Source organism: Pseudochaenichthys georgianus, chromosome 13, assembly GCF_902827115.2.
Source record: "Pseudochaenichthys georgianus chromosome 13, fPseGeo1.2, whole genome shotgun sequence".
Classification (NCBI taxonomy): domain Eukaryota; kingdom Metazoa; phylum Chordata; class Actinopteri; order Perciformes; family Channichthyidae; genus Pseudochaenichthys; species Pseudochaenichthys georgianus.
Genome location: NC_047515.1, coordinates 14,581,607 through 14,609,479, shown reverse-complemented (window position 1 = coordinate 14,609,479; position 27,873 = coordinate 14,581,607). Strand labels below are relative to the sequence as shown.

The 27,873-nt window shown below is 39.2% G+C and overlaps 1 protein-coding gene across 2 annotated transcripts in view; it reads right to left on the bottom strand.

Moving 5' to 3' along the window:
- Positions 1-27,873, bottom strand: part of LOC117457258 (rho GTPase-activating protein 42) — a 90,537-nt gene that overhangs the window by 42,895 nt on the left and 19,769 nt on the right. For both annotated transcript variants that reach the window (XM_034097220.2, XM_034097222.2), the window contains exons 2-3: positions 23,405-23,500; positions 20,425-20,486 (exon numbers count right to left, since the gene is read on the bottom strand). In XM_034097220.2, the coding sequence (XP_033953111.1) occupies positions 20,425-20,486; positions 23,405-23,500 (158 nt within the window). The remainder of the gene's footprint in view (positions 1-20,424; positions 20,487-23,404; positions 23,501-27,873) is intronic.

Genomic DNA, 27,873 nt, shown 5'->3' with positions numbered 1-27,873 from the left:
AGATTATCTGGGGACTTCCAATTTGTATCTCTCTTCTCTTACTCCTCTTTTTCTCTCTCTGTGTGATTTCTTGTACCCAAAATGCATTACTAACTAAGCATCCAGGGTGTCAGTCCAGTAGTTTTTGTGTCTTTTACCTGGCATGTCCCTAGCATTAAAGGTTACTTCTGGATCATGGGTCATGGCCCCGCCTGTTGCCGTGGTAATGCCTGACGCCCACTTTCCATTTAGGAGGCAGCGGTCCATTTTTTATATGTCTATGGATAGAGGGTGTCGTATGCACCACAAAGCCTCCTCAAAGACAAATGTGTATTTTGTGATATTGGGCTATACAATTAAAATTAGATTTGAATGATTTTGAATAAGTAATCTTTTAAATAATATAACTGTTCCTCTCTCTATTAAGAAATGAATAAAGGAAGGAAGTTTGAGCTATTTCTTTTTAACAAGATTTAAGAGGAGAAGATAATATAATTATAAGGTCCACACCAGGTCTGACCATTTAAAAATACAATACCTGACACTAAACACACCACTTCTGACAATTTTCCTTAATATTATGTGTATTTCTATATTTATAATTATTCACAGCTGATGGTCACCTATTATGTAAAATCCACTTTTTCATGTACACACGTGTCCCCTCTGTGTAAAGAGATTCTGAAAGTTTCAGGAAAAAAGATTCGCTCAGTTTCTGTCCTGATCCATTTACTGTATATAAAAACCTGTCTGAAAATGAGCTGATCAGATTTTGGCCACTTTATGATGTCATAACGATTTGTTGGCTTGTGTAACCATTAGCCAATCACCAACCAAGGTATCACCCCCCACCTTATCACCTGAATCTCCTCCTAGAGCACCGTTGTGTTTTTTTCTAAACCAAATATCTCGCAGAGGGGCGTGGGGAGTGTTACCTTATTTTCATCTAAAGCAGTGGTCACCAACCTTTTTAAGCCCAAGATCCCCGACCTCGGCCTTGGTGAAACGCGAGATCTACCTATTGCAATTGAGTGAAAAAGACAGCCCAGACAGTACTTCCAATTTGAGGCCTGTTATGTAGGCTAATTGCATCTGAATTACATCAAATCATTTGGTGCAACTTCCAATTTGATTAATCCAAGGACACAACATAATGTCAAAATGGATAAATATATATATTTACATCATACATATCATTTTAAGTTTCATTCATTCCTTCATTACAATCCTAAATATAAATGTATGTAGCTTATTTTCCATTTGTTTGAGTGAATGAGTACATTATTTTGTTGACAGCAACAACAACAACAAAGAAAAAAATAACATCTTGCAGTGAGCAGATAACATAAAGTGCCATTTTAACTCTGAGGCTTATCCACTGAAGCTTCATAGTTATTTTTAACACAATTCTTACAAATTCAAACAACATTCTTTATCCTTGCATTAACCATTGGTGCGTTAACACTGAGCGCGATGCGATTTTTTTAGATGTAAAGTCAATGCAAAGACGCGGACAGACGCGGTTGATGCGAATGACGCGTTCGCGCGGTAGCCAATCAGCGGTGAGGATCTCAGCCTGCCGCCACTGACGTGGAATCAGAAAACCAAAACAGCAGCCGTTAGCACACAGCTCACAGCTCCTCATATCTGTTCAGAAACTGGACAAAAGTTAAACATGTACAAACCACAGACTGTCTGTGCCATAGCAAATACAGTCGCTGTAGTATCTGTATCATGTTGTTGTTAGTGTGGACGGAGCAGCTACAACGTTAGTTTAGCCTGATCGATCCGATCTCCATTCAGAAAACACGTATTTTAAAAGGTGTTTCGCCTGCCGTCTTGTCTGCACACTTGTCAAAGCATTAATTCATGTTTCTTACTAACCAGTATCAGTATGTAGTTATTCCGGCATCATTTTGAAACGTGTATTACAATTAAATCACGGTAAAATATGTTCATTTTGTTGTAGTTGGTATCTATCATAAGTGCAGTGAGTTCAAAAATATGCAGCATCACTTGAAGTCAGTCTATTATTTTCGGGAGCGACAAGGCATGTCTCAAAGATACGTCAATCAAGTGGCACCTGCTAACGGGGTGGTGGATGATAGGCTTAAATCTAAAAACTTTATTAAAAAAACAAACATTTTTTTTAAATTTTTTTTTTACTTTTCATTATTTTCTTACTTTTTTTTAACAGTGCGCAATCTACCCTTACCACACTGGTTGGTGACCACTGAACTAAAGTAAAAGACAGAGAATCAGCACTTTTGAAACCGGGCTGAAACAGAGGGGATTATGGGATGCTGCAATGCACGATCTGATTGGTATTTCGAGGCAAACACTTCAGAGACATGCTTTGTATATACCTGAGAACTATAATATATTGATGAAAAACAGTATAATAGGGGACCTTTAAAATACATTGCATTCAAATTAAAATGCAATTAAATGTCATTGTTCATACTGTATTTCAAATGTATAATATTGTATGAGTTGGGATGTAAAAATGCTATCCCTAATTGTTATCTCGTTCAATAAAAAACAACAACAGCAACACCATGAAAACAACATCTGTTTTCCACCACAGCCATAAAAGGCTCCCTGATATGACCATCACTTCGAAAGCCTCGACACCAGGGCACTGCCCCTCCACTCCTAAATGCCCTCCACGCTCAGCAGGGCTGAACCTGCTCAAGCCATGCAGAACTTGAATCACTTTCACTCTTTTTATGCAGCTGAAAGGTTTATCAGCAGGGGAATTATAGCAGAATCTTCTTTTTTTTGTAAGATATAATTAGATAGGTCTTCCTGAGGAATAGCACACTTGGGGAGATGCTAAGCCAATCACAAAGTGCACAAGCAAAAGATTATAGGCCTGACCACCCGCCAAGCCGGACAGACAACAAAGGCTTCATGCTTGACAAGGCCAACAGAAATTGGGTTACTGGTAGGAATCCATCCCATGCAGCAGAGGCACCTTAGATACTCTGTATGCTGGTTAAAATTCCACAGAGGTCAGGAGGCTCCATCTGAAAAATACAGGTTTCCTCTCAGTCTGCTCTGACATGTCTGGGCTTCAGTGACTCTTATCAGTCTGTATCCTTCTATTTTTAGGTCCTAGATTCAGTCCAGATGTGAAATGGGAGTGAGGGGGAATCTGGCGTTCATTTTAGAATTTGCTGCTGACAGTTAATAGTCTCTCTGTGTGAGCCTGACAACTTGATTTTTTTAACTATGTGCAGCTTCCACTGCCTCAGCTGGCTTCTGTTATATATTAGCAGTTACAAACCGAAAACATAGAAACAACATCTGGGAGACAATGCAGCTTAAATAAAGTAGAAAGTCAAGTCTCAACTCATGTACTCCATAGTATTTCATGTTCTGCGGTTGTATAATTCCCTCGTTAAGATAGATTTCATACATCGGCTGAACATGTGTTGATTTAGGATGTGTTAATTGAGTTTTACTTTCAAATAGAAAAAGAACGAGAATAAAACCTTCTGGTAATCTTCATTATCCTGCCATTCTCCCCGAACCAGATGCTCACCCTATTACCCTTTCTCCACAGAATATAGGACGTATATGTGGGTTTTTCAAACACGGGGAAACGTGAAAATATTAGGCAAGAGATTGTTTTCTCATTGCCAATAGACGAGGTTTGCTTTTCTAAATGTTTATTTAGTTTCCATCGAGTTTGGACAAAGTGATAAATTACTGTTTCTGTCAATGGGGTCTGTTGGCTTAACAGAGAGCAGGGTTTTGTATAAACCGGGTAACATGGGCGCTGTGCCCTCTTACCAAAATGCCGTCTTACTTTAACATTTGAAAGTGATGCCAGGAAACAATATTTCTGTTTGTAAAAAACTGCATAACTACTCAAAAAACATGAAATTTGTGTCAAATAGACCATCAGACAGCATTGAGAGCTTTTTACGGAGCTCTGACGTTGCGTTGTTGTTGTTTACGTCTGCAGCGCCATCTTGAATACGGGCGTCATGTTCTCGCGAGAATTTATATATATCTATAAAAGCTCAGCGCCCGGCCACTATATTTTTCTAGAAAACCCCCCGGAGAGCATAGTAAAAGTATGTTTTGTGTGTTAATATATTATGATTATCCAAATCCCTGTTGATTTTTATTACTATACGCTTTTTGTAACACACATCAGATAGCCTCGCATAGGGTTGGGAACCCAAACTCGGTAGACTAACCCTTTAGTATTGCAAAGAAAGCCTACATATCTGCATGGACGTAGGCTAAGGCTACGTAGCTATCTGTAGGGACCAAGCCCCCAGGAAGTGCGCCGGACTCAGATGAAAATATTCGTGCTGGCCAAACGGCGGTACTACACTTCCGTTTGGTTGCCAGGCCCGGAAACACTTTTTCCCATTGACTTACATGGGGAAAGAGTGGTCTGTAAATCGTTGGATAATTTTTTTTAAACTAAATAAACTACCCAGTATGAACACTTGTATAGCCCTTATTAAAAACATTCGTTCCTCAAGTTGTAATAATGTGCTAATAATGTTATTCTGAGAGTTATTTCCCTCTGCAATATGAACGTGCATCTAACCCACGGGACCGTGCCGCCCGGCACGTTCATGTTACGTGTCCCGACCAATCAGAGCACACTGTGCTCACAGGGAGGGTGGGGGCTGGAGCTATTGGAGCTACAACCATAGACTGTATATATAAATGGACGTAGGGTCCGTGACGTCACCCATAGGATTCTGCAGAGTTGCCGTGAAGCCCTTAGTAGGCGGAGTCGGCCACTAACGGCTCGACAGCGACGTCAGAGTCTAACTCCCGCCTTCTCCCGCCTGCTCCAAATAAGGGCAAAGAGGCGGTGCTGAGGCGGAGCCGAGGTTGGACAGGGCGGGACCTGCTGCCACCAAGCGTGACGTTCCAGACCTAGCTCAGGCTAAGAAGCTAAGCTAACATGCTCTATTCAGTATTAAGCTAACAACCTATGCTAACAACCCAGCTTGAGGTCACTGCTCCTCGTTCTCGGCATATTCTGAAGGTAAGATACCCTGCAACTTTACAAAACTTGTTCTTTTGATTTAAATGTTCTTGAACCTACACTATACAATTGTTTTTTAAGTGCTTCACCGTTTTTCAAATATAAATGTCATTTGTAACTAAACTTTGTAAACTAGCAGAGATATGGCCAGTGTTGCGTGAATTAAATGTGATTAATGAAATATGACTGTAGAAAAAGAAAGGTGCTTTTATATTGATTAAACCATTTTTATTTATTTCAGCATTAAGAAAAATGAAGATGGCAACCTCCTCCACGCCAAACTGCACAACCTGTAAGTTGATGGTCCTGGCTTACTTTACATGACTTCAGATGGTTGACATTACACACAAACATACTATACATATACATGTGTGCACAATTGTAGATAAACAGCACACAGTATATAAATATATATATATATAAACTGTGTGCTGTTAATCTGTTTTTTGAGGTTTTGCTCTCTTGTTACTTTTAACCATACAGGTGTGATTTCATAGTTATTTTGCATGTTATTGTCAAAGGAACAAAATGAGAAACCCTTTATAATTGATTTGATATTCCTCATGATCTGAAGCATTTGTTGCTCTCATTTATTTTCCTCCCATAGTGACTGTATGGATAATCGGAGACAGCTATGTCCGGCATGGAGCCCAGAGAGCTACAGAGACCATCGGCAGCAACCTTGGCCTCGACCTGAGGGTGTACTGGTTCGGTTGGGGTGGACTGCGCTGGAGAGGTGTCCTCCCTTTCTTTTCCTACTCCCTGCGAGGAAGAGCAGTCCCGGATGTCCTCCTCATCCACTGTGGCGGCAATGACTTGGGGGATGTGCCCAGTGTTCAGTTGCTGAACCAGATGAAGGAGGACCTGCACCAGCTTCACCATCGGCACCCTGGCATGAAGATCATGCTCTCCCAGATGAACCAGAGGCGCCGGAGGAGGGCTGGTGCAAATCCTGTCAAAATGGACAAGGCCCGGAAATGTGTTAACAGTGTTATGGCTACTTTTGTTCATAGCCTAAATGGTGCCATTGTTGACCACTCCAACATTAGACATGACAGTCCTGGGCTGTTTTTGCGAGATGGAGTTAATTTCACCGCTAGGGGAAATGATATTTTTTGTAAAGTCACTAGCCAATTGCCTGAAAGACCACCTCCAAAGACTGTGAACTGCTAAAATGTCAGTATCACTGTTTTTGGATTTGGCCTTTAGAGTATGTATTCTAAGGCCCTTGCTAAGCCCAGACTGTCATGGCTAATGTTGAGTTAGATATTACATCTGTAGCCATAACACTGTTAACATGGCTGCTCTTCCTCTTCCCCACATCCCACCCCCCCCTCTCTTCCCCCAATGGACTCTGCAGCTCTCCAGGCCCATGCTGGGCATGGCTGTCTGTCAAACCTTTTATTTTGTATTTGTTATGATGTTTTTTGTTATTTTATTTGTTAAAATAATTATGTATTTATGTAAATATTGAAAATAAATTACATTCATATCTTCACTTCTTTTGTCTACTGCTTACTGAAAATGTTAGCTATCACATCCAAATGGGACTATCAAATGAAAGGATAAGCTTACCATACAATACAGAAAACATTACACATTAAGGCTCAAATCTTTTCCCAAGCCGGAGCAGTCTGAAAAGAGTCCCAAGTTTAAAAACACAAAATCTTGACAATGAATACTACACTGTCATTTGTCAGTGACAATGCAAACAACAGGAAGGTCTCCCCTAGTCCCATGTATGTTGGCATCAATGTCATAAGCATACCATAGAATGTAATTATGAAGTGCAATACCCACAATCCCTACAGGGTCGTACCGTCACAGAAGATAATACCTTTTAGAGAGTTTCTAAATTGTTCAGTATGCAGATAAATATTTGTTTTACAATAGAACATTTTTTCTCTATAAATGTTCCCACATGTTGTGAGCATCTACTTTAAATCTTTTGTCAACAAATAAAAAACATCTTAATTTCCTTTAGGACAACATTTTGTTCATAACACCACTACATTAACAATAAGCATAGGAAAATGATAACTGTCAACATTTAAGATTGTGCTTTTACTCTTTATTTAATCAGATCTATTTACATTGAAAATGTGATAAATACACAAGCCACATTGAAAGTTACATCTTGCATTTTATTAAAAGTAAAGGTTTCGAATCATTGTATGACTTAAAGGGATAGTGGAAATCCGCGAATTTTGGGTTTAACTTTTTTTTTATTTCATGCGCCTAGTTTCATTTTATTTTCAATTTTACTGCTCCCGACCACGCCCTCTCAATGAAACGAAATACTTCGGGAATCTTCGGGTGATGACGAAAACAAAGGAAGACGGGCACAAACATTGGACGAGGCACGAGTATTTTATTATGTTTTCTGGCTGATTTAATGCATCATTAGCCTGTACCATTGTGTACAACGCCATTTATTGCCTGTCGATTAGGCGACCGGAGGCCTCGTCATCCGATAATCCGGTACACAGTGTCGAATGTGTACACTACAGTCATCATATAGACATGATAGACTAACAGTACTGTGAGTACAGCCTACACTTGACAGGCAGCCTGGCTAGCCTAGGATTAGGACCGATTGGCTCTAGCTGTATATCATGCTAGTATACAATTCATTTAAATGTATTCATGTAATTAATGCCCATAAGGCTGTTACATATACAATAATAAATGTGACAAGATAATTTATGTGAACCTGACCCTGGTATGTTATGAAATGTACCCTACATGCAGTCATCCTCGGGCATAGCCAATTAGCCATAGGCCTACAGTGCATGCATGCCAACTTTTGCAATATATAATATAGCGCCTAGCGTGAGCTATGCTTAGGGACCTACCAGTCAAGATTATTTGTGCGTAGGGGTGCATCATCTGGCGCCTGGTCCTGGTCATCCTCGCCATTGCCCATGCCGTGAACTAACTCCATCACCTCGGGCTCGAACAAATAAGGACGTAATGGTCCATCGTCTGGCTCAATATTCTCACCATCGTCGCTTACTGAACCGGATTCAGATTCAGTTCCTAAAACTACATTTTCGCAGGAAAGCCGAGAGGATGTTTCTGACTTGCTATCATCACTGGATACCTCGTACAATCCTTCTTCTTTGTCTGGTATATTTGCCCTTCCACGTTCATTCTGCATAGACGCCATGGTTTGTTATTGTTTCGTCTTCCTGAGTTTTCCTCACTTCCGGTTTGGCTGACTCGATCATTTCGTTTCTAAAAAAGTTCGGGGAAGCTGCAATAAAGTGCTTCTAACATGCGTAAGGCAATTATTATATTTTTTTAATCAGGTGTGATTGTTTTGGTACGTAATTATGCTTGTATATAAGTTAAAACGAAACTATTTGGGGTTCAATTTCCACTATCCCTTTAAGTACACTACAAAATAAATTAAAGATGTGCAACAACTGTATCAGTAATTAAAATGATATAACTTATGCACAGGCTTGGGAGGGCTACTTGCCAAAAACACAACCAGTAACTTCATGTGAGTATCAAGATATAAAAGTAATGTAACCTGATAACTTTCTTTTTGTTTTGGATTACTTCAATATCAAATGTAATGCAAATAAACATAGGAGAGAAGAAATATGAATATGATTTTTTTACTTAAAATGTATAATATAATACCATAAAGCAGATTCAGGCAGTAGGTGTAGAGATTCACAATTAAAGTATTATCCTCCAGAACAGTACGGCTTCCAGAGAAGAGATACCATTTGATCATTTTACAACAACCACTATCTGCTCTTTTTAGGTTTTGAATAAGATTGTAATCCTGAGTTTCCCTATTATTAAAAAAAGTAAAACTAATCCGATTACATCTCTTCCTATGTAACTAAGGATTACACTTTCATTTTTTTCTATACGATCTTGATTCGTGTTCGATGTAATCCATTACTATCTAAGCCAATACAAGTCATAACTTTTGGAAAATTGTCTCAAGTTATAAATTATGCCTTCAATCTCTTTCACGTGGAGAAGACATCCCATTGGCCGAGGCGTTGCAACTTCCCTCAAGCGTCCTACATGAAAGAAAGATCACATGTTAGAAATGTGTGCACAAACTATTCAGTATGACCCGTCTTAGTTTAAAGCCCAAGTGTAAGAGTGAACAGAGGCGGAGTCTGCCTGTTTTCCAATTTGTTTTGTTTGTTGGCTGCTGCTGCCCAAACCAACACCCTCCTCACACGCATTGACTGTTGGAATGTCATTATGCTCCACATGTGGAACAACAAAGGCTTCTTCAGGCATGCCTTGTATCATAATGATATTGCTCTGATCAGCAGCAAGACTGTTTTCACCACTACCATGGTCTACAACTGCAACCTCCTCATTGCTATTAACAGTCGAACTAGGAGTGTCACTTACCTCGTCATTGTTACTCACCCTGCTTTTCCTTCCAGGCTGTTGTTCTTTGCCATTGGTGAAATAGAAAATGGTGGGCACTGCAGTGTTTTTCAGGCATCTCCTTCCCTAATAAAAATAATAAACAAAAACACATAAAATAACTTTTTGAGGTCTGTAGATATTCAACTTTCTTTTGAATAATGTTGTTTTAAATGTAAGAGTGCATTATAAAAGACAATAGAGGGCCAACATGTTAACTATGCAGTTAATCCATTCAACAATTACGTGTTTCCAAGATTCAGATTCAAAGGATTTATGTCATAGCACATAGGCTACAGTGTGGGAATGGCAATGAAAATCATCTGTCCCGAGCTCCTCCAACAATGCAACAGTTATATAAGACATAAAACAATAAAAGAAATTCAAAATTAAATTAAGAATAATAAATTAGTGCAGGCAGAAATCTATATACACGTAAATATAATAAGACATATGCAAGAACAGAATGTAAAGATAAATATTGTATAGTAAAATTAAATTAAATCATTTTTTTTTTACAGTGATAGCTGTTAAGATAAATAAGTTATAAGATGACAACAGATGAATGAATGTTGCTATTAAAATAATGTAAAAAAAAGGTAATATAATTCATCTGTTTTTAACATAGAGTATGTGGGGGAAATGGCAATTCTCTATCTATGATAAAGAGTCTTTGCATAAATTGAAGAGAAATGTGATGGTTTGCAAACAAATCGATTTCTATTTTTCTTTACTTAACTGGCAAAATCTTAATTTGGCCTTTAATAAAAAGAACATTACTCATCACTGATGTGCAAGCTGTGCCATAACAATTATTTAGCATTGTATAATGTATAACATGTATTTAATTAGTAACAACAATTTACACTCACAAATGGAACCAAGTTATTTTTAAAAAAGGATCTGTACCCATGAGTCCGTGCTGAAGGGATGACTCTCAAAGTGTGCACTGCACAGGCGAGAAGAAACGTTGGGGGTCCATGTATTCCTCCGGATGTTCAGCACCCACTGGTCCAGCCTGTCTGGATCACCGAAAGGAAACCTTTATTCAAAAATACATGAAAACCGACCCAAAGACAACAGGAGGGTTAATGCCATATTCACTTAGTAACGCATGAACAACTTTTACAAATATTTCTATATAGTCTGTGTTGGTAAATGTAATCTAGGTTGCACATTTCCTGCTGAAATACATGCATGGGCCTACCAAGTTACTGCGTGGCACTTTTGTTTTGATAAAACAGTGTAGTTCCACTATATAAACGTTACATTCATAATCAAACGAGATAATATGCAAGATAAATAGCTATTTGTTGTTATTCTTAATGCTTGTCATTCACACGTTAATAAAATAAAATAAGTACCGATACATAGCAGAACAATTGTGGCGATGTTCAGCTTAATAAGCCTTGTTCAACATCATTTCTTTAGCTAATACTATAGCGGGCTGCAGGCGAACCAAGTCCGCGTTTCGCTGCATTCCTTGATCTCCAGTTATAACGCCGGGCTCCGCCGCTGGCCGAAGCTAATGGAGCCGCATAGGGCTAGCTACGGCTCCGGTTAGCTTCGGCGGCGGACTCCGGCGGCCACCACTGGGATAATTGGGTCCCCTTTTAACATTTGCTCCCATTTAGCATCATGGGCGTCATAGCCATAGACTATAAAAGTCTTACCCAAGGCTGAATCATAAACTAAACTGTATATATATATACACATGCATAAAGGGTTACGTCCTTAGCTAGCTACATAACAAGCTAAGCTAACAAGCACACAAACACCTGCTAACGGGGTTAACATGTATAATATTATCATTTTACTCACCGAAAAAAGCTGTGAGTAGACTTCTTGGAAGTTCTGTTAGTACATTCAAGCGCACAGCACGACATCTTAATTGTCTGGTATATCACCACGAACACGGCTAAAGCTAAAGGGTCAAGTACAGTACTATGACTAACTAACGTTGTAGCCTCTATGGTTGTAGCCTAGCAGAGTGGACAAGTTGCTGTTAGCTGACAGTGAGGCACGTATCTGTCAATCAAAGTGACCACGCCCTAATGTATGCACAAACTTTAAGACCTAATATAAATAAAAGGGTCGCGTTAGAAAACAATTCACTCACAGATCCATACTCATGAAGGTGGAATCTAACTATATCGATAATAAAATGTATGGAGCCAGGGAGAGAAACATGTTTTTTTCCGCTGTAAAGTTGGGCATTTTAACATGGGGGTCTATGGAAATTGCTCCTTTCTGCAGCCATCGCCTATCGGCCAATATATGAACTGCAGTGTGTGGCACTTCCGTATTGGCTTCCCGGCTCTTCCCCAGAGTTTGCCGCTTGGCTACAACGAGCCGTTAAAGGCAGAGAGTGAAATGCATTGAATACATGTAGTTTAGAGAGATGCTGTTTGAGAAACCAATGTGAGTTGCGTTTATCTTTACCCATGGATGCACAATAAGAACGGACCCATATCGTCATACTGCCAGCCCACGGAGCTGTAATAATGGATATATTGCACATGTTTGCTGTAATTCATAGCATGTAGTAGCATCATACTACATGGGCTGTATGATTAAATCTTGTACCGTAAATGTTGTATTAAATAAAGTTAATATTACTTATTATTATATATATATTATATATTATATATATAAGAATGATTGCACTGTATATCACATATGGATATCACTAGATCCTGTTACAGCGTAATATAAGTACATAACGATTGATGTCACATTAGCATAATTACTAGCTAGCCGCTAGCTGCTAACTGCCGCCTCGTTAATATCAAATCCATGATAACAACAAATCATTACCATGCTGTCATGAACGTGCGGTGCTGTTACGTGTACGCAAATTGACGTGCTTGATATGAACGAGCATTTTGGTTAAAGTTACGCATGCGCTATGAGCACACATACGGGTACTTCTCAGGCATGCCGGGTAATCTGTGACGTTTCACTCTCTCAAAAGTTGGGCCATTTTATCATCATGCGCTAATGAGCAACTCTCATAGGAATGAATGAGGCCCCGCCTCCCACGCTGTATCCAGTTCTTATTATACATCCATGGTAGGGACCTGTAGAAAGTGACGACGTCACGCATCAACGGAACAGCAACGTGTGATTTGATTTGTTTACATACCCAACAGCATGCGCGGCTCGGGCTCAGTCACCTCATAACACCAAATATGGATCGCGGTAAATGCTCAAAAGTGTGGCTCCACTACACACAAAAAGAGAAAGGCAAAGTGCAATGCCTGTGGCAAGCTAATAGCTTGTTCGTCAGGTTGCACTTCTAATTTGCAAACATTTAAGACAGCACAGCATCGAGATAAAATAATGTACAGTCTTTAATAGCTTGTGGTCTCCGAGCCCGAGTATAGCAGCAATAGCCAGCACTAGCACCCTGGACCAGCTGCTTGCATGTCCAGAAGAGCCAGGTAAAGCTACACCGTTCTCTTTGGCATTAAAAGGAAAGCTGACCAGAGAAAAGACAGAGGAGTGTGACAGTTAACAATTCATCTAAACATTCAGTGTAAAGTGAAGAAAAAAGCTTTCCGTCTTTTCTACGGGAGACTGAACAATATTTGAGCTAGTGACAGACAGCTGAGTGTATTAGCTTGACACCTCCCTCCCTGACAATCACACGTACCTCAGCTCTACATTATTGTTAGAATGCTGTCATGTCTGATTTTGTATCACTGTATCTCAATACACAAAGTCTGCAGTTTGGAAATGCCATAATATGCTACTCTGACAGCTGTCAGAAACCAGCATACACAGGAGGGAAAATGGAATTCACTATATAACTACAATTAAATAAATGTGAAATGGTAAAAAAAAACAATATACGTGTCACCATAAATGTTCCTGTGTAACTTCTCTTTTCTTTGTTGTGAGCTTAACTGAATTGTGTATCAAATGTAATGACTTGTGTTGGCATGGTGGGCTGTTAGTGAAACACATAATTGAAAGTCATGAAAGAGAAAGTTATTTTCAAACATTGTTCTATATTATTTTATTCCTCATGGGTTGTAAACGATTCGTTTGTTGCCTTCAACATATCTTTTATAGTAAAAATGTATTATTTAACAGCTGTAGAGCAATATATCAGTTATATTTTGATAGTATATTATGGGCCATTATGGGCTATTATCCCGGCATAGGTCTCGTTTTTATGTGGTGCAACCGAGTTTTAATGACAGTGTAGCAGAATATGCTCACAATGGGTTTATGACTACTTTATGAGAACTAATGCACTCCGATTTGCATTTATTTTACAAAAGGGCATAATTAAAAGACAAATCGAACATTATTTACTTTATGAGAGAATTTAGAGTTGCTGCTGGTTACACTTGGGGCCATTTTTAACTTGGAACTTACTCTAACACATCCTTAATATCACATATCGAGCTAGAAAAGTAAAACAATATATGATAACAACCTCAAATGTGCCCCAAAATGCTAACATTAAATGGACTTACAACTAAAAAATGAATGCTTAAAGCCGCAGAGGATTACTGCAATACAATAAAAAAAGATATATTCCCAAATAGTGCAGGTTAGAAATGTATATGAATATGTAGGGATTCATTTACATCGTATTAACAATGAGAGAGAAAATCATGGGATCTTACTCAATGATCATGATTTAAACAAGCTGTTTATCTCAGTTCTTGGATATGTCATTAAAAGGTATGTGGAGTGGACTGTAGTTATGAAGGTTGCTGTGTTTGTATAGCTCAGTGCTTGTATTTGTTATTGTCCTGCACATACTTAAACCATGCAGTCTATGAGTAAACTCAATGAGTACATGTATGTTTTAATATGAGTCCAGTAAATGCTCTGGGTCAGTATGGATTCAACCCTGAGGCATACAAAGTGCTGCTTTTCCAATGTATTACAACTACTGAATTATTACAACCTGATATTCAATACATTTCCAAGAACTACCACAGGAAACTGAGAACTAAGCTTAAGCACATTACAGTTAATATCATACATGGGGAAAGACATTCTGAAAGAATAATAACAGACCTGGATAATAAACCATATAATCGAAAGATTTTCAGCTGTTGGGCTAACTTAGCTAAATCAGCAGTAGTGCACATGTTCTTGTTTTTAAACTCTCTTTTTTCATCTTGAGTCAGCAACAGGACAAAGCTGGACATCTGGAGAAAGTTCCTAATGTCCAGTTTGATGGAAGCTGAAAATGGCTAAGGTGGGGATATGGACAATTAATGCAGTTTTATGAGTCTGTGTATTTATGCCGAGATCGCACTGTTGTGAAACTGTAAATGAAATTGAAACAGATATGCTTGATGAAAGCCATGGTCCTGGCAAGCATATTTAATAATCACTGAACTTGCTATACACAGACTGTTTCTATAAAAAAAGGCTTGAAAATGAGCTCTACAGAGCGTCGATACTATAGAGTATTTTAAAGCAATATCAATCTAAGCATAACACCCCAAGTGAGGTGAGTCATTAGCAGTTAACAGTTCATGTATAAGAGCAGCAAAGAAAGAAGTTGCTCTCACTTCAAAGTAAGCACCAATATAAGCTCCTTGGAAACCATGTAAAAACTTATTTACTTTCATTTCAGTGGGATTTAAAAGAAAGGATGTTTAAAACTGACATAAGTTACATTGCTGACACTTGATCTCAAGAGATTTAAAATATGTGAAAGTAGAGAATAAGCTTTACATTTTGTGTCACCAACATTACAATCAAAGTGCGGGGACCATATGTTCCGTATTCCTGTGATCTGACGAGTGAGAAGTCTGCCAGGTAAAGAGAAAAGAGATGATGCAAAGAGGGCATGATGAAAGGCGCTTGTGCTATGAATAGTTGTAGTTTACTTATCAAATCTTTCCATTGAATAAAACACTGCATCCTGTAGCCTCTCAGACTAGTCATAGCCGTTTGATTTATTACATTTATTTCTGTCAACTTGCATGTTGATAAAAACTTTACTTCCTACACTCAGTGGTGGTGCTATTTTGTATGTGTTATCAGTTCAGCCATGTCTCTGCTTGTTGACTTGTTTATGATCCCTTTCGTGATAAGAAAAAACCTAGAATAATATGCAATTGTGTAATATCTATATTTTCTATCATTAGTGCACACAAATGCTGTTAACAGCTGAAAGACAGTGTTCCAATTGTGTTGACCAAATACAGTATACACTGTATGCATTCATCTTTGTGACATGAACTCATAAAAAGAGGTTGTATGGAAACGGTGTAACTCATTGTTTAATGCTCATCTTTGACAGCCATCAGATGACCATCCCCACACCAGAAAGACTGACTCACCCCGTATGCCAGAGTCTGCACCACACACAGTGAGAACCCACACACCAAGTATGTCACATCCATTGGCCAGTATGTCACATCCTGTTTCTATCTTTCCTAGATGTTTACATTTTTAAGCTCTGCATCATTTCTAATTTAGCCGAATACAGCTAGTTCAGCTCATCACTGGTGTTGGACAGTGTGTATCATCTGTAGTAATTAAATAATTGACAAGGATCAGAATTTTACAAGTAAAAGATATTGCTCTACAGGCCACATTAATTTATAATGCTTATGAATTTATGCACTGTGCCTTTATGCTTGTCAAATTGATTAGGATGACAGGATATTGGAAAACCCTGTCATCCTGTCATTCCTCATAGAAAACTATGAGGGGCCGTACGGGACATTATTCAGAAATACCGTTCACACACACGAAACGCACTCACACACACATGAAATGCTCTAATACACATGCGAAATGCACTCACACAAACACATGAAATGCGATTTCAGTATGTTGTGTGAGAGTGATTTCAGTTGAAACGGAAGTCGTTTTATATGTCTATATACGCCGGGATCCGGAGTCATGGATGATCCTGCGGTCCTGTGTCCTGGATCGCGAGCGCTGGATCTTGAGTCGTGGCTGTGGTCCTGGATCATAGGTCCTGGATGGATATCCTCGTGGATTCATCTTCCTATTATACACACATGCATTTCCAAACATTTGGACTACCTATGTTGCAAATGTATTATCTTTTCAATTTACACACGGCATCTATTGCACGTCTGTCCGTCCTGGGAGAGGGATCGCTCCTCTGTTGCTCTCCCTGAGGTTTCTCCCATTTTTCCCTTTAAACTGGGTTTTCTTTGGAAGTTTTTCCTTGTACGATGTGAGGGTCTAAGGACAGAGGGTGTCGTATTGTCATACTGATATTCTGCACAAACTGTGAAGTCTACTGAGACAAATGTAACATTTGTGATATTGGGCTATATAAATAAACATTGATTGATTGATTGATTAAAAAAAACAGCGAAGAACCGCGAATTTCAAAAAAGCGAAACCAATATTTTTCGTCTTTCTGTTTGCGATTGTTCCATTCCATCATGTCTGCTCAGCAGCCTGCACAAAGCTTAATTGATCAGCGTTGTTAAGTCATATCCTGGCCTCAGCTGAGACTATTCGAACGCTATAAAACGTGGCCACAACCGGGCCGCAAACAACTGTTGGAGCTGCAAGTGGGAACACACTGGACGGTCAGCTGTCGCCCCTATTCCCGTCCCGCGGCGGGCAACGGCCCACTACAACTCCCCTTGTAGGGAGAGACTGTGCACCCCGATATCAAGCACAACACTGCTTTGCTCTGCAATTGATTTAGTGGTGTTGAGGGGAAACAATAAATGAAGATTAAAAAAGCACGAAAGCATTATAATGGAGAATTATAGATAAGACAAAGAGGAAAGATGATAAATGTTAGTCATTTCCGATGTATACTGCGTTGAGTTTTTTTTTACTTTTTCTTCCATATTGAAGAATGAAAGCATTTCTTAATCGAATGTATCCACTTTTATTCTACTGCGGTCAAGCCAGCCAGCCGCCCGCACGTTAAATTGCGGTGCGCGAATATCCTATACATTACGGTAGAGGCCTGGAAAAACTGCCTTCAAAATAAAAGTGCTTACTCGGTCAATAACAAATATACCAAACATATTCATATATACTGGAGATTAAATTAAGAAATATGTACTATATAATGTGATCAATAATCATTTAAAACAAACTACGTATAACTACCACATTATAACTGAGTGAATGTAAAACTTAAGGAGTTTAAAAACAAAATACTTTTGAAATCTCATATGGGCCTTCTGTTTTTAGATAAGAATAAATACAAAACTGTCAATCATCAAAGACTTATTTCACTTCAGGGTGATAGCAGGACACACCATTCAGAGAAAATCAGGACATTCTGGTGTAGAGTTTCAAAATAAAAGACCTTTGAAATCTATTATATGAGCTGTCATGTGTCATCTCTCTGTTTTTAGATAAGAATAAAACAAAAACCCTCCAGTATCAAAGACTTATTTCCCTCCAGGGTGATAGCATCATTCACCCAGGAGTGAAATAAGTCTTTGATACTGGAGCGTTGGTTGTTCATATATATATAATAGAGATTTCAAAGGTCTTTTATTTTGAAACTCTACATCAGAATGTCCTGATTTTCCTTCATGTGACAGGAAGGCCTTCCTTTTTTAACTGAAAAGCAAATTAATTCAATACTGAACTCAGCATTTCACATGTGTGTGAGAGCATTTCACATGTGTGTGTGAGAGCGTTTCACATGTGTGTGAGAGCATTTCACATGTGTGTGTGTGTGTGTGTGTGTGTGAGAGCATTTCACATGTGTGTGTGTGTGAGAGCATTTCACATGTGTGTGTGTGTGTGTGAGAGCATTTCACATGTGTGTGTGTGTGTGTGTGAGAGCGTTTCACATGTGTGTGTGAGAGCGTTGCACAAGTGTGTGAGATCGTTTCACGTGTGTGTGTGTGTGTGTGTGTGTGTGTGTGTGTGTGTGTGTGTGTGTGTGTGTGTGTGTGTGTGTGTGTGTGTGTGTGTGTGTGTGTGTGTGTGTGCGCGTGAGAGCGTTTCACATGTGTGTGTGAGAGCGTTGCACAAGTGTGTGAGAGCGTTTCACATGTGTGTGAGAGCATTTCACATGTGTGTGTGTGAGAGCGTTTCACATGTGTGTGAGAGCATTTCACATGTGTGTGTGTGAGAGCGTTTCATGTGTGTGTGAGAGAGCGTTTCACATGTGTGTGTGAGAGCGTTTCATGTGTGTGTGTGTGTGTGTGTGTGTGTGTGTGTGTGTGTGTGTGTGTGTGTGTGTGTGTGTGTGTGTGTGTGTGTGTGCGTGGGTGTGTGTGTGTGTGTGTGTGTGTGTGTGTGTGTGTGTGTGTGTGTGTGTGTGTGTGTGTGTGTGTGTGTGTGTGTGTGTGTGTGAGAGCGTTTCACATGTGTGTGTGTGAGAGCATTTCACATGTGTGTGTGAGAGCGTTTCACATGTGTGTGTGAGAGCGTTTCATGTGTGTGAGAGCGTTTCATATGTGTATATGAGAGCAGTTCATATGTGTGTGTGAGAGTGTTTCACATGTAAATGTGAATAACTTTGGATTTCATGTGTGTGTGAGAGCGTTTCACAAGTGTATGTGAACGGTATTTCGGAATAATGTCCCTAACGGCCCCTCATATTTAAGCGTGCCGTGCCAAACCCAGCCTGTTTTTGGTTGCGTTTCCACTAGGGGTAGTCCCGGCTAACGGGTAGTTTTTCACAGTTTTTCTGGCTCTCCAAAATCCAGGTTCTTTCCGGGCCAACAACCGGGCTGAGTATGCTAAACTCGTGAGAGAATCGCTGGGAAGGGGGCTACAACTACAACAAAATGAACATATTTTACCGTGATTTAATTGTAATACACGTTTCAAAATGATGCCGAAGTAACAACATACTGATACCGGTTAGTAAAATCATGAATTAATGCTTTGACAAGTCTGCAGACAGACGGCAGGCGAAAAACCGTTTAAAATGCGTGTTTTCGCCTGTTTCTTGACTCGGACTATTCTGACTCGCCTGCTCCCTGACCCTGCCTGTACCTGCGTCTCCCGTCTGGCCTACTCCTGGAACCCTCGCCTTGTCCCCGACCAGCCCTTTGCCTACTGTCTGCTGGTTTGTCTTACCAGAACTCTACCAGAACTTTTCTGTGGAAACTAGTTATAATAAAGCTGGTTACCGACTTTCCCTGATCTCCCGTGTGTTGCATTTTGGTTCTCAGCTCGTTCGTGACAGAGTGTGAGAGCTGAAGAATTATCTTGAAACTTTGATTGTTTGTCCTTTGAGTGTTTGCCCTTCACGTGTTTGTCCTTTATGTGTTTGTCCTAAAAAGCACTATGTGTGCTCCCCAAACTAAATATGTTCAGAATCTAAAACTCAGCCCCTTAAACTGAAAATAGCGGCTGTAAAAAACAGCTCCTTCAAGGGAAACGGAGAGCAAATGAAAATGTCTGAGGCAGTTACAAAACCTATGGCTGCACACCTGCAGCTGATCTTATTTGCATATCAGACTTGGTAAATCAGATGCACAGCTGAATTATGTGGACTAAGGTAATTCCTGCCTTGAGGCACCTTTCAGTACCACCCTATATCATGTCTACTGTTACAAAGTAACTGGTGTAGGGCCAGGTTTTTTCACACAAACTGAGCAGCACTGTGATAAAGCTAAGAAAGCTATGCTATGAAGCCGGTAAACCAAATTACAAAGAATAAAGGGAAATAAATACAAAGCATATCACAATATGAATAAAGACATTCCTTGTTCTGCTGTAATGTGTATATTCTGTATCTGTTCTTTCTTTCAGTTCCTAATACTGCGATTTTCAAACCTTGGTGAACTTTAACAGAACACTTCTGTTTTTTCGACAGCTGAATAAGTTGACTGACTGGTGTACAGAGAAAGCGTGACAATTCACTCTTTATATACATATATATATACATCTGTTTCAGGGCAAAATTGGAAGGTAGGTCACAAGATGTCTCTACTTCATCAGAACAAACCAATTTGTGTCCAAATGGTGTTTCTCAGAGTGGAAGCCAGACAAGCATGTGTTCTTCCCTTGTTTTATATAATCTACAAAATCAAATAACAAAATTGCTTTCTTACCAAGCGCCTTCTTTCTTCTTCAACCGTGGTCAACAGCTGGGAGAACTCTTTGAAAGACTGGGCTGTAACACAAAGAAATACAACAGCACATCAAACGTGAAACACTGCATGTTAGGTCAATAAATGCATCAACGTATGTATGATACATCCCGCATAATATGTTCACCGTTACGCACGGACCCAGTGACCCACCGGGTTGGTATATTCAGATGATAAAATAATATATATTTTTACACAGTGGCTGAGTCGTTAAACATCAGATGTTCCTGGCACCCCACAAGCAGTGTAGCATGGTGCTAAAATGTTAATTTGCAATGCAGCTTCAGAACTTTCAGTGCACCACATTTTAGAACCTAATAAAAATCATGCAGCAGTCCAATTTAAAACTCAAGACTTGCAGTAAAAAACAATACTTCAATTGAATGGAGCCCACTGATGGCTTCCTTTTATTTGCTTCCCCTGTTAGGCTGTGCAATATGTCACAATGTAGGAGTGACTTTTGTGGTGGAGATATGTTCACGCCACCTGGGCTATACTTCAGTAGCTCATAATGCATTCTGCAGGCTCGGTTGAATTCAGCACAAAACATTGGATCTCATCTGCCAGAGAATTGTGCCTTGTAGCTTCACAGCATATTCAACAGAGGGACAGATACAGTTTGGCCTCTGTTGGTCAGCCCCAGTGTCACCCTGTGTCCAGCCATTTAGCTGCGGTCGAGCCCTGCTTGCCAACACGGTAACATCATTATCAGCCGCGACGGCTTGGCACGGGGAGCCATGCATCATCGAAGACACTTTGGTCCATTTACACACCAAAGCTTTTAAAAGACCAGCGAGCAATGATTTTGTGCCAGGGATCCTGCAGGCAGGCTGGCCTCCTATTAACACCACTGGCTCCTTTATCAACAGCACAAACCTCTCAGGGGGTAAAGGGCACAGCTGGAGCCGTTGATGGGACAAGATTAGACTCTGAAGAAAGGAAATAGGAGTCAAAGTGAGGCTACAGCTTGCATATCATTCATTGGTAAATGTAGGAGAAGCAATGGACCTCATGAATCATTGAAGGAAATGAAATTGACTTCCTCACTTGTAGACGCATAAGGAGGATTATATGAAAATAAGGTGTGACATTGTACAGTTTTTTCAGTATATTTAATAGAACATTTTCTTACAATAACAAAATGTTCTTATATCCAATGTCATGGTTTAAATGGTGTCTTGCTGCTTGATTTTTTACTTTTTAAATCTGGATCTTGCCCTCTTCTTACTTGAACAGCTAGTGGAGACTAAAGGATTGACCTTCTGAGGGAAGGGCATGTTACTTTTTGGAAAAATCTAAATTTCTATAGCTACATCGATCTTTTGGCCCCATTGATTCATGGATAACTGGCGCGGAATGTGTGAATGTCACTGCAAGAAGTCTTAGAGTAAAATCAATAAAAGGTCAGGTGAACCCGTCTGGCATCGCGTACAGGATCTCGATGTGTCGTAGGGAAGATGGGAGCATCAAAGTGAACTATACCGATACTGCATCAAGATCGTGGCTGGCATTCACACAAGGGTCTAGCTATGTCAGTCAGAAAACTCAGTGTCATTGATGACTAGATTGATTTCAACAAGCTGTTTCATTTTTTTCCACTCACATAGTAATCATGGCCTTTTCTCTCCGAGGTGGAGGGTGAACACCGTAGTGTAACTCAGAGTATGAGAACATCTTTTATCTTTCAGAAAATATTGAACACTTAATTGCTTGGACTCAGTGTGTTATTTGTATGAAAGCATTGAGTTTGTGTGTAATGGATGAATGGAATTTTGTTATAGAAAATGACATGGTGTTTAGTTTAATCTGAATTGATCAATTATAAGTTCAGTGTCCTGTTATTTCTGCCAAATCTGCATCCATAGTCTGAAGTCCACTGTACTCAAGTGAATGTACTACTGTCTGCATTACAGTCAATACAATGCTTCCCAACAGATGATCATGGCTCTCAATTGAGCAACGGCCAAGCCACTGGCTTTTATTGTGCAAGTGGTTTGCACTGTAAATACCGAGCAGGTCCAGCTACATAACAGGTGGGCAGCTAAAATAACCACTGTTCAACCTGAGATCAACACTTCTTTTGATTGAAGGCCAGGGAGAGAATACATTGTCATAAATTAAAACGTGCTTGACGCTAATGAGGCTTGGAGTTGGGTGTGGAATGTTCAACAAGCATAATTCTGTTGCATCCCTGCCTATCAAATAACCGCTTTAGCTTTGGGAGAGAAAAAAGGAAAGGCGGACTTTCATTACGCATTCAGATGAACATTACAACCTTATGTACGAGAGGTCTAATCCAGTCTAGCCCTCACAGATGGACAGTAATTCTGCATTCTCCAGTGCCACGGAGCAAAGGACTCAAGCTGCGGATAATGAGCAGTGCGAAAAAAGAAGAGGAAAAAGAGGCCAGACTGGGAGTCCTGCCCATTAGAGCCAAAGAGCCCCCATGCGCAGCTGTTTTCATATTCCTGAGGCAAGGAGGTTCACACCTCCATTAATCTCTGACACTGATCACAATTAGTCCCCTTGATCTTTGTAGACTTGGAAAGGTACAGGGAAAGCATCATAAGCAAATCAATAGCATTAATTAGACATGCATCGCAGACAACTTTAAGATCTACACTCAAAGCCAAATCCCATTCCAAGAAGTTGCAGAGTATGCTTAATTGTGTCTAAGAAAAGCTCCCAATGACTCTGAGAAAGCTTTTCCTTTTTCCAATGGATCCTTTCTCTGACATGACATTGCTCAAGTAGTATAACATCAGAACTTTAGCAATATAGGAACAAGACACACCTCTTATATTGATAGCACTACAGCACATGATAACCAAGGATCTCCCATCAGAATCCATTGCGAAATGTGAGACAAGGTTCTGATTGAGGTGACAATCCGACTAATTGGCAAAGCAAGAGAGAGATCTGCAGGCCAAAATGAACTCACCAATGTTCACCTCGTCATCTGTCTCCGCATCACCAATGCACTCAAACTGGAACTCTTGCAGGGACAGGGAGAACTTCAGGACAGCAACAGAGAGATCTGTAAAAACACAAGTTTTGAGCATTACAATTAAACGTTCATAAATGAATCAATGAATACGTGAAACAAAAGCATCAGGGTAATTATAAAGAGAGCTTAACATATCCAAGTGCAACTACAGCAGCAAAATAGTGACGTATATGACTATTGCTTGACTCCTTGAGGGCGCAGTGGAGCAAACCAGTGCACTTATATTATCTGCTGACTGTCCAATTCCATGCCCACTGACCTTTATAGCTTAGCAGTTCTGTGAGTGAAAGCAATATGTGTGATGATGTTTTGACTTGCCAATTGATCATAATACCGCGATCTGTCCAGAGAAATGAAGCCCAACTGAGATGCTTAACCTTTGTGTCAAAGTGATATTGCACACATAGAGTTAAACTAAAAAAATGTCCCCTTTGGATACTCTCACTCTTGGATATACATGATTAATGATTATTGCATTCCAGGAGTTTACGTGTGATAAAGTGGAATTCTACTATTCTTAGAAAAATGTGTCACTTTAGGTAATAAAGCTTTCCAGTGACTCCCCCCGTTAATCAAACATTAACCGGTGAGGCCAGTGGAACATTTCTACAGTCTCAGAAACATTTTCCAATTGTTCATTTGCAATTTACTGTTGACTTTGAATAACACTAGATACTTAAATAAAGCTATTCGACATTCCAACCATTTTTCCTTCCATTTGGTATGTTGAATAGCGCTAAATACTACAGTACCCAAGAGCCTTAGCAATTATAATTGAGGAGAAGAAGATGCAAATCAGTCCAAGTATATTCACCAAGCTTCAATATGGCAATCAGGAACCAATCATTGTACTATAGTTGATGAACTGATCAAAATGCAAATGTGGGTCAGAACAAGAATTAATTAAAAATAACAACCAAATCCTTGGACTTGAACCAATAACCTCTGGTTCCCAAGCCAAGTCCTTATGTGTACCAAGCTCCTGCCAACAAAGCTTATTCTCTGCTTTCATCCTGTCGGTAGATCCTTGGGAATTCTTAGTTGACTTCTCCTATACAGTTTATATGCAAACCTCTCACTTATCAGAGGCAGAATGGGACTAGGGCTTATTATTTATGTTGGTGATGATTCAACCAGAGTGTTACAAGTCTATTCAAGAGATATCCTTTAACAGCCTCTCACCTAACACTGTCAATGAAAAAAATGACTTTTCATTTCCTAAGGCCTGCCACCCAAACATAAACCTCTCATTTCACCTCAAATCATCAACAGACTGAAGAAAAACATCAGGACCATGGCCTGCACGCACCATTCCTTTCAGCTTCAAAACTGTAATTGCTCTGACAAAAATGTTTTGATGTTATTCAGTTTTTAGTCGACAAATGTGCTTTTCTCTTTTTAATATACCGTAGTTGTCATTTTAATTAACTCAGTGGGAAAACATGTCAAGTTTATGTGGAGTATCAAAAACGTAAAACTCCCCAATTAGCCAACATCAAAGCAATTGCTTAACAACTAATGTTTAGGTTTTAACAGTTCTCCTGACGTAACAGCATGTATTAGCTCAACAAAATGTATCTGTATTTTCAGGCAAATAGCTGGTTATCTTTTTTAGTTATTGAACATCTTCGTAAAATGGTATTCATTTTGAGTTATGATTGTAATATAGTTTCAAGTGCAATACAAAAAAAATAAACCCTGCTCTTAGTGAGTAAAATAGAAAGATTGTATCCATGAAAAACTCATGGATATAATCTTTCTATTTTAAAGTGGTGTCTGATTTCAGTTAGATTCACAAGAAAAGCAATCCTGGTGAGAGGAAAAGCAATGAAAAGGCTTTTTAACACAAGAGGCAAAGAAACTGCAGTGTTGACCCGTGAATAGCTGACCAAGTGCATGAATCACTTCGATTTTATTTCATCTTCTATTATGCAACTAATTTCAATGTGTTTCATACCTCAGGTACATAAAGGTAAGTGTGTGGGTCTGCCGTGTTAGCACTGTGGGTTTACTCTTGCTGAGGGGGAACCTATGCTCACAAGTGCTCCAAAGAGTGGGATGAAGCTTGCACACGTAATGGAGGCTTTTAACATTTGTTATAATAATTCAGCTGAATTTATAATTAAAGGCAAAAATAGAGATTCTAAAATACTCTGACATTCTAGTTGTCAGCCCACACAGTTTGAATGTACACATTTTTCTCACATCCATTGTTGACAGCGACTCACTAATTGCTTCTCTCCTTCTTTCTTATCTCACCGACAATTATGTCATCACTTCAAAGAACTGTGAACTTAAAAACACTTGCCAGGAAAGTAGGAAAGCGCTCACACTAATATACATTGCACACAGACGCTCAAACGAGCTTGAAGACTTGTCAACTATGGCACATGAGAAATGGAGGTTGAGGTTGTACTGCAGTTGTAATGCTTTGCAGGGTTTGTAGCTGTAACTACATTAGACATGTACAGTTACATATACTGTATTTCATTTATATCTTGGCATTTTACATTCAAGACTTTGCTTAAGCTCGTTACAAAGGATCCAATTCATAATCATATTTATAACGGCAACAACATTAAAAGTATAAATTGTGACCGTCAAAATAAAAGCATTAGCAGTTACAAACCAAACGTCACACATTTCAATGGATAAAGACTTCATTTAATTGATTATCTTTCTCAACTATAATAATTACAATGAATACAAGTTTTCACTACAACTTGTCTCTCTGAGGTAACTGAAAATCCGTAAAGGATATTGTGTTACCTATACTGCTCCCACTGTGACAACAATAGTTTATCTAACAGGCCTCCCGAAGAACAAGCCAGCCTTAAAAGCCACACAAAAATCAATGCTCTCATCTCCACAGGAACATAAATTGCTGGCAAAGCCTGATAAAAAAGAATCCTGCGAGATTTCTGAGAAACTTTTTTCCTTACCTAAGAGTAAGCGTTGTTATATGTGTTTCTGTAGTTACTGGTAGGAACGGAATAACAAGACTTTTACTCGATGAGACCTCAGGTTGAAAGGCTCTTAATAAAAAAAAGACTTATAAAGACTTCTACACTGTATTGAATGAGCATGTCTGACCACTTGTAAATGTTGCAGAGTCTGCCCTGAGTGCCACTGAGTGGAACTTTTCCAGCAGATATATTGTGCCATTGATGTGGGCCCATCATTCCTGCTTTGACTCAAAAGCTGCTGATTTCAAAATCAATATCTTGCTGCAGTTGTCTGGACATGCTCGGAGGCCCATCAATAATAGATGATCTTTTAGCTCTGAGGTTCAAACAGGCCTGGCTTAAAAAAAAGCAAAGTTGTGTTTCCATCAACTGAATGCATTGTTTCCTTACAGCCTCCAAAAACCAAGGAAATAAATCAATCTTAACAGTATCCAATCCAAAGTATTGCTACTTATTACCAACTGAATACTGTATGTGGAACAAAGTATCTCCAATTGCCCTTTACTAAAAGTTCTTATTGAGTTTCAGGATTTTGTTGTTAACTTATTCTTTAATAAGATAGTCTTTGATTTAAATCAAATGAATTTGAATGAGTAAATGAGGAACATTGTAAATAGCTGCTTCGCAGAGACAACATTTAAGGTTTTGAAATGTGTCTCTTTTTGTTAAAAGAACATTGTGTATAATGTAAGTTACTCAAGATCTATTACGTTGGTCATAGCACTAAAACAATAATAAAGTATAAATAAAGGTTTGAAATAGAGGCCTGAGTGCAACATGAGTATTCATATATTTGTTCATTTTTTATTGGACATTGATTATTGATTGTGTAGCATTCTAGGATGTATAAAAAACAATCATGGTATCTTGGCAAATGATTTGCTTGCTATCATCAATGCGTTCTCCATGATGGAACATAAGTATGTTCTGCTTCTGTCCTTGGTGGTAAATACTGAGCACATTATCATTTTAACAAAGGAAAATTATGATAATTTTAGAAATTCGCATTAGCATTTCACAGGTACCGCTCCCGGATGACAGCACTGCTGCTGCTCAAAAGCTCAGGGGAGATGTGGTTGAAACAGATGCTGGAGCACCAGCTGGCCCAGAAATGTGACTGCAAATACTACATTGCCCACGGGATTTGGCTAGCTACAAACTCCTCCTACTCAGTATATTAAGAGAACTGATGAAGAGCATCGGAAGTGACATGTGGTGTCAGTATCAAACATTATCAAATTGTAACTTCAAAAAATTAACAATAACCTTTCAGCCCTAATTTAAATACTTCAATATTTGAAGTAAGAGAGAAAACAGAGCTTTAAGGGTACACCTTTTGGAATGTAAATTCAAATTGAAACAGTGCATCATGTGTGAGTGAATCTTGAATATATCTAGTATACAGTAAGATGTTTTCTAAAAAGAAAGTGTAATAAC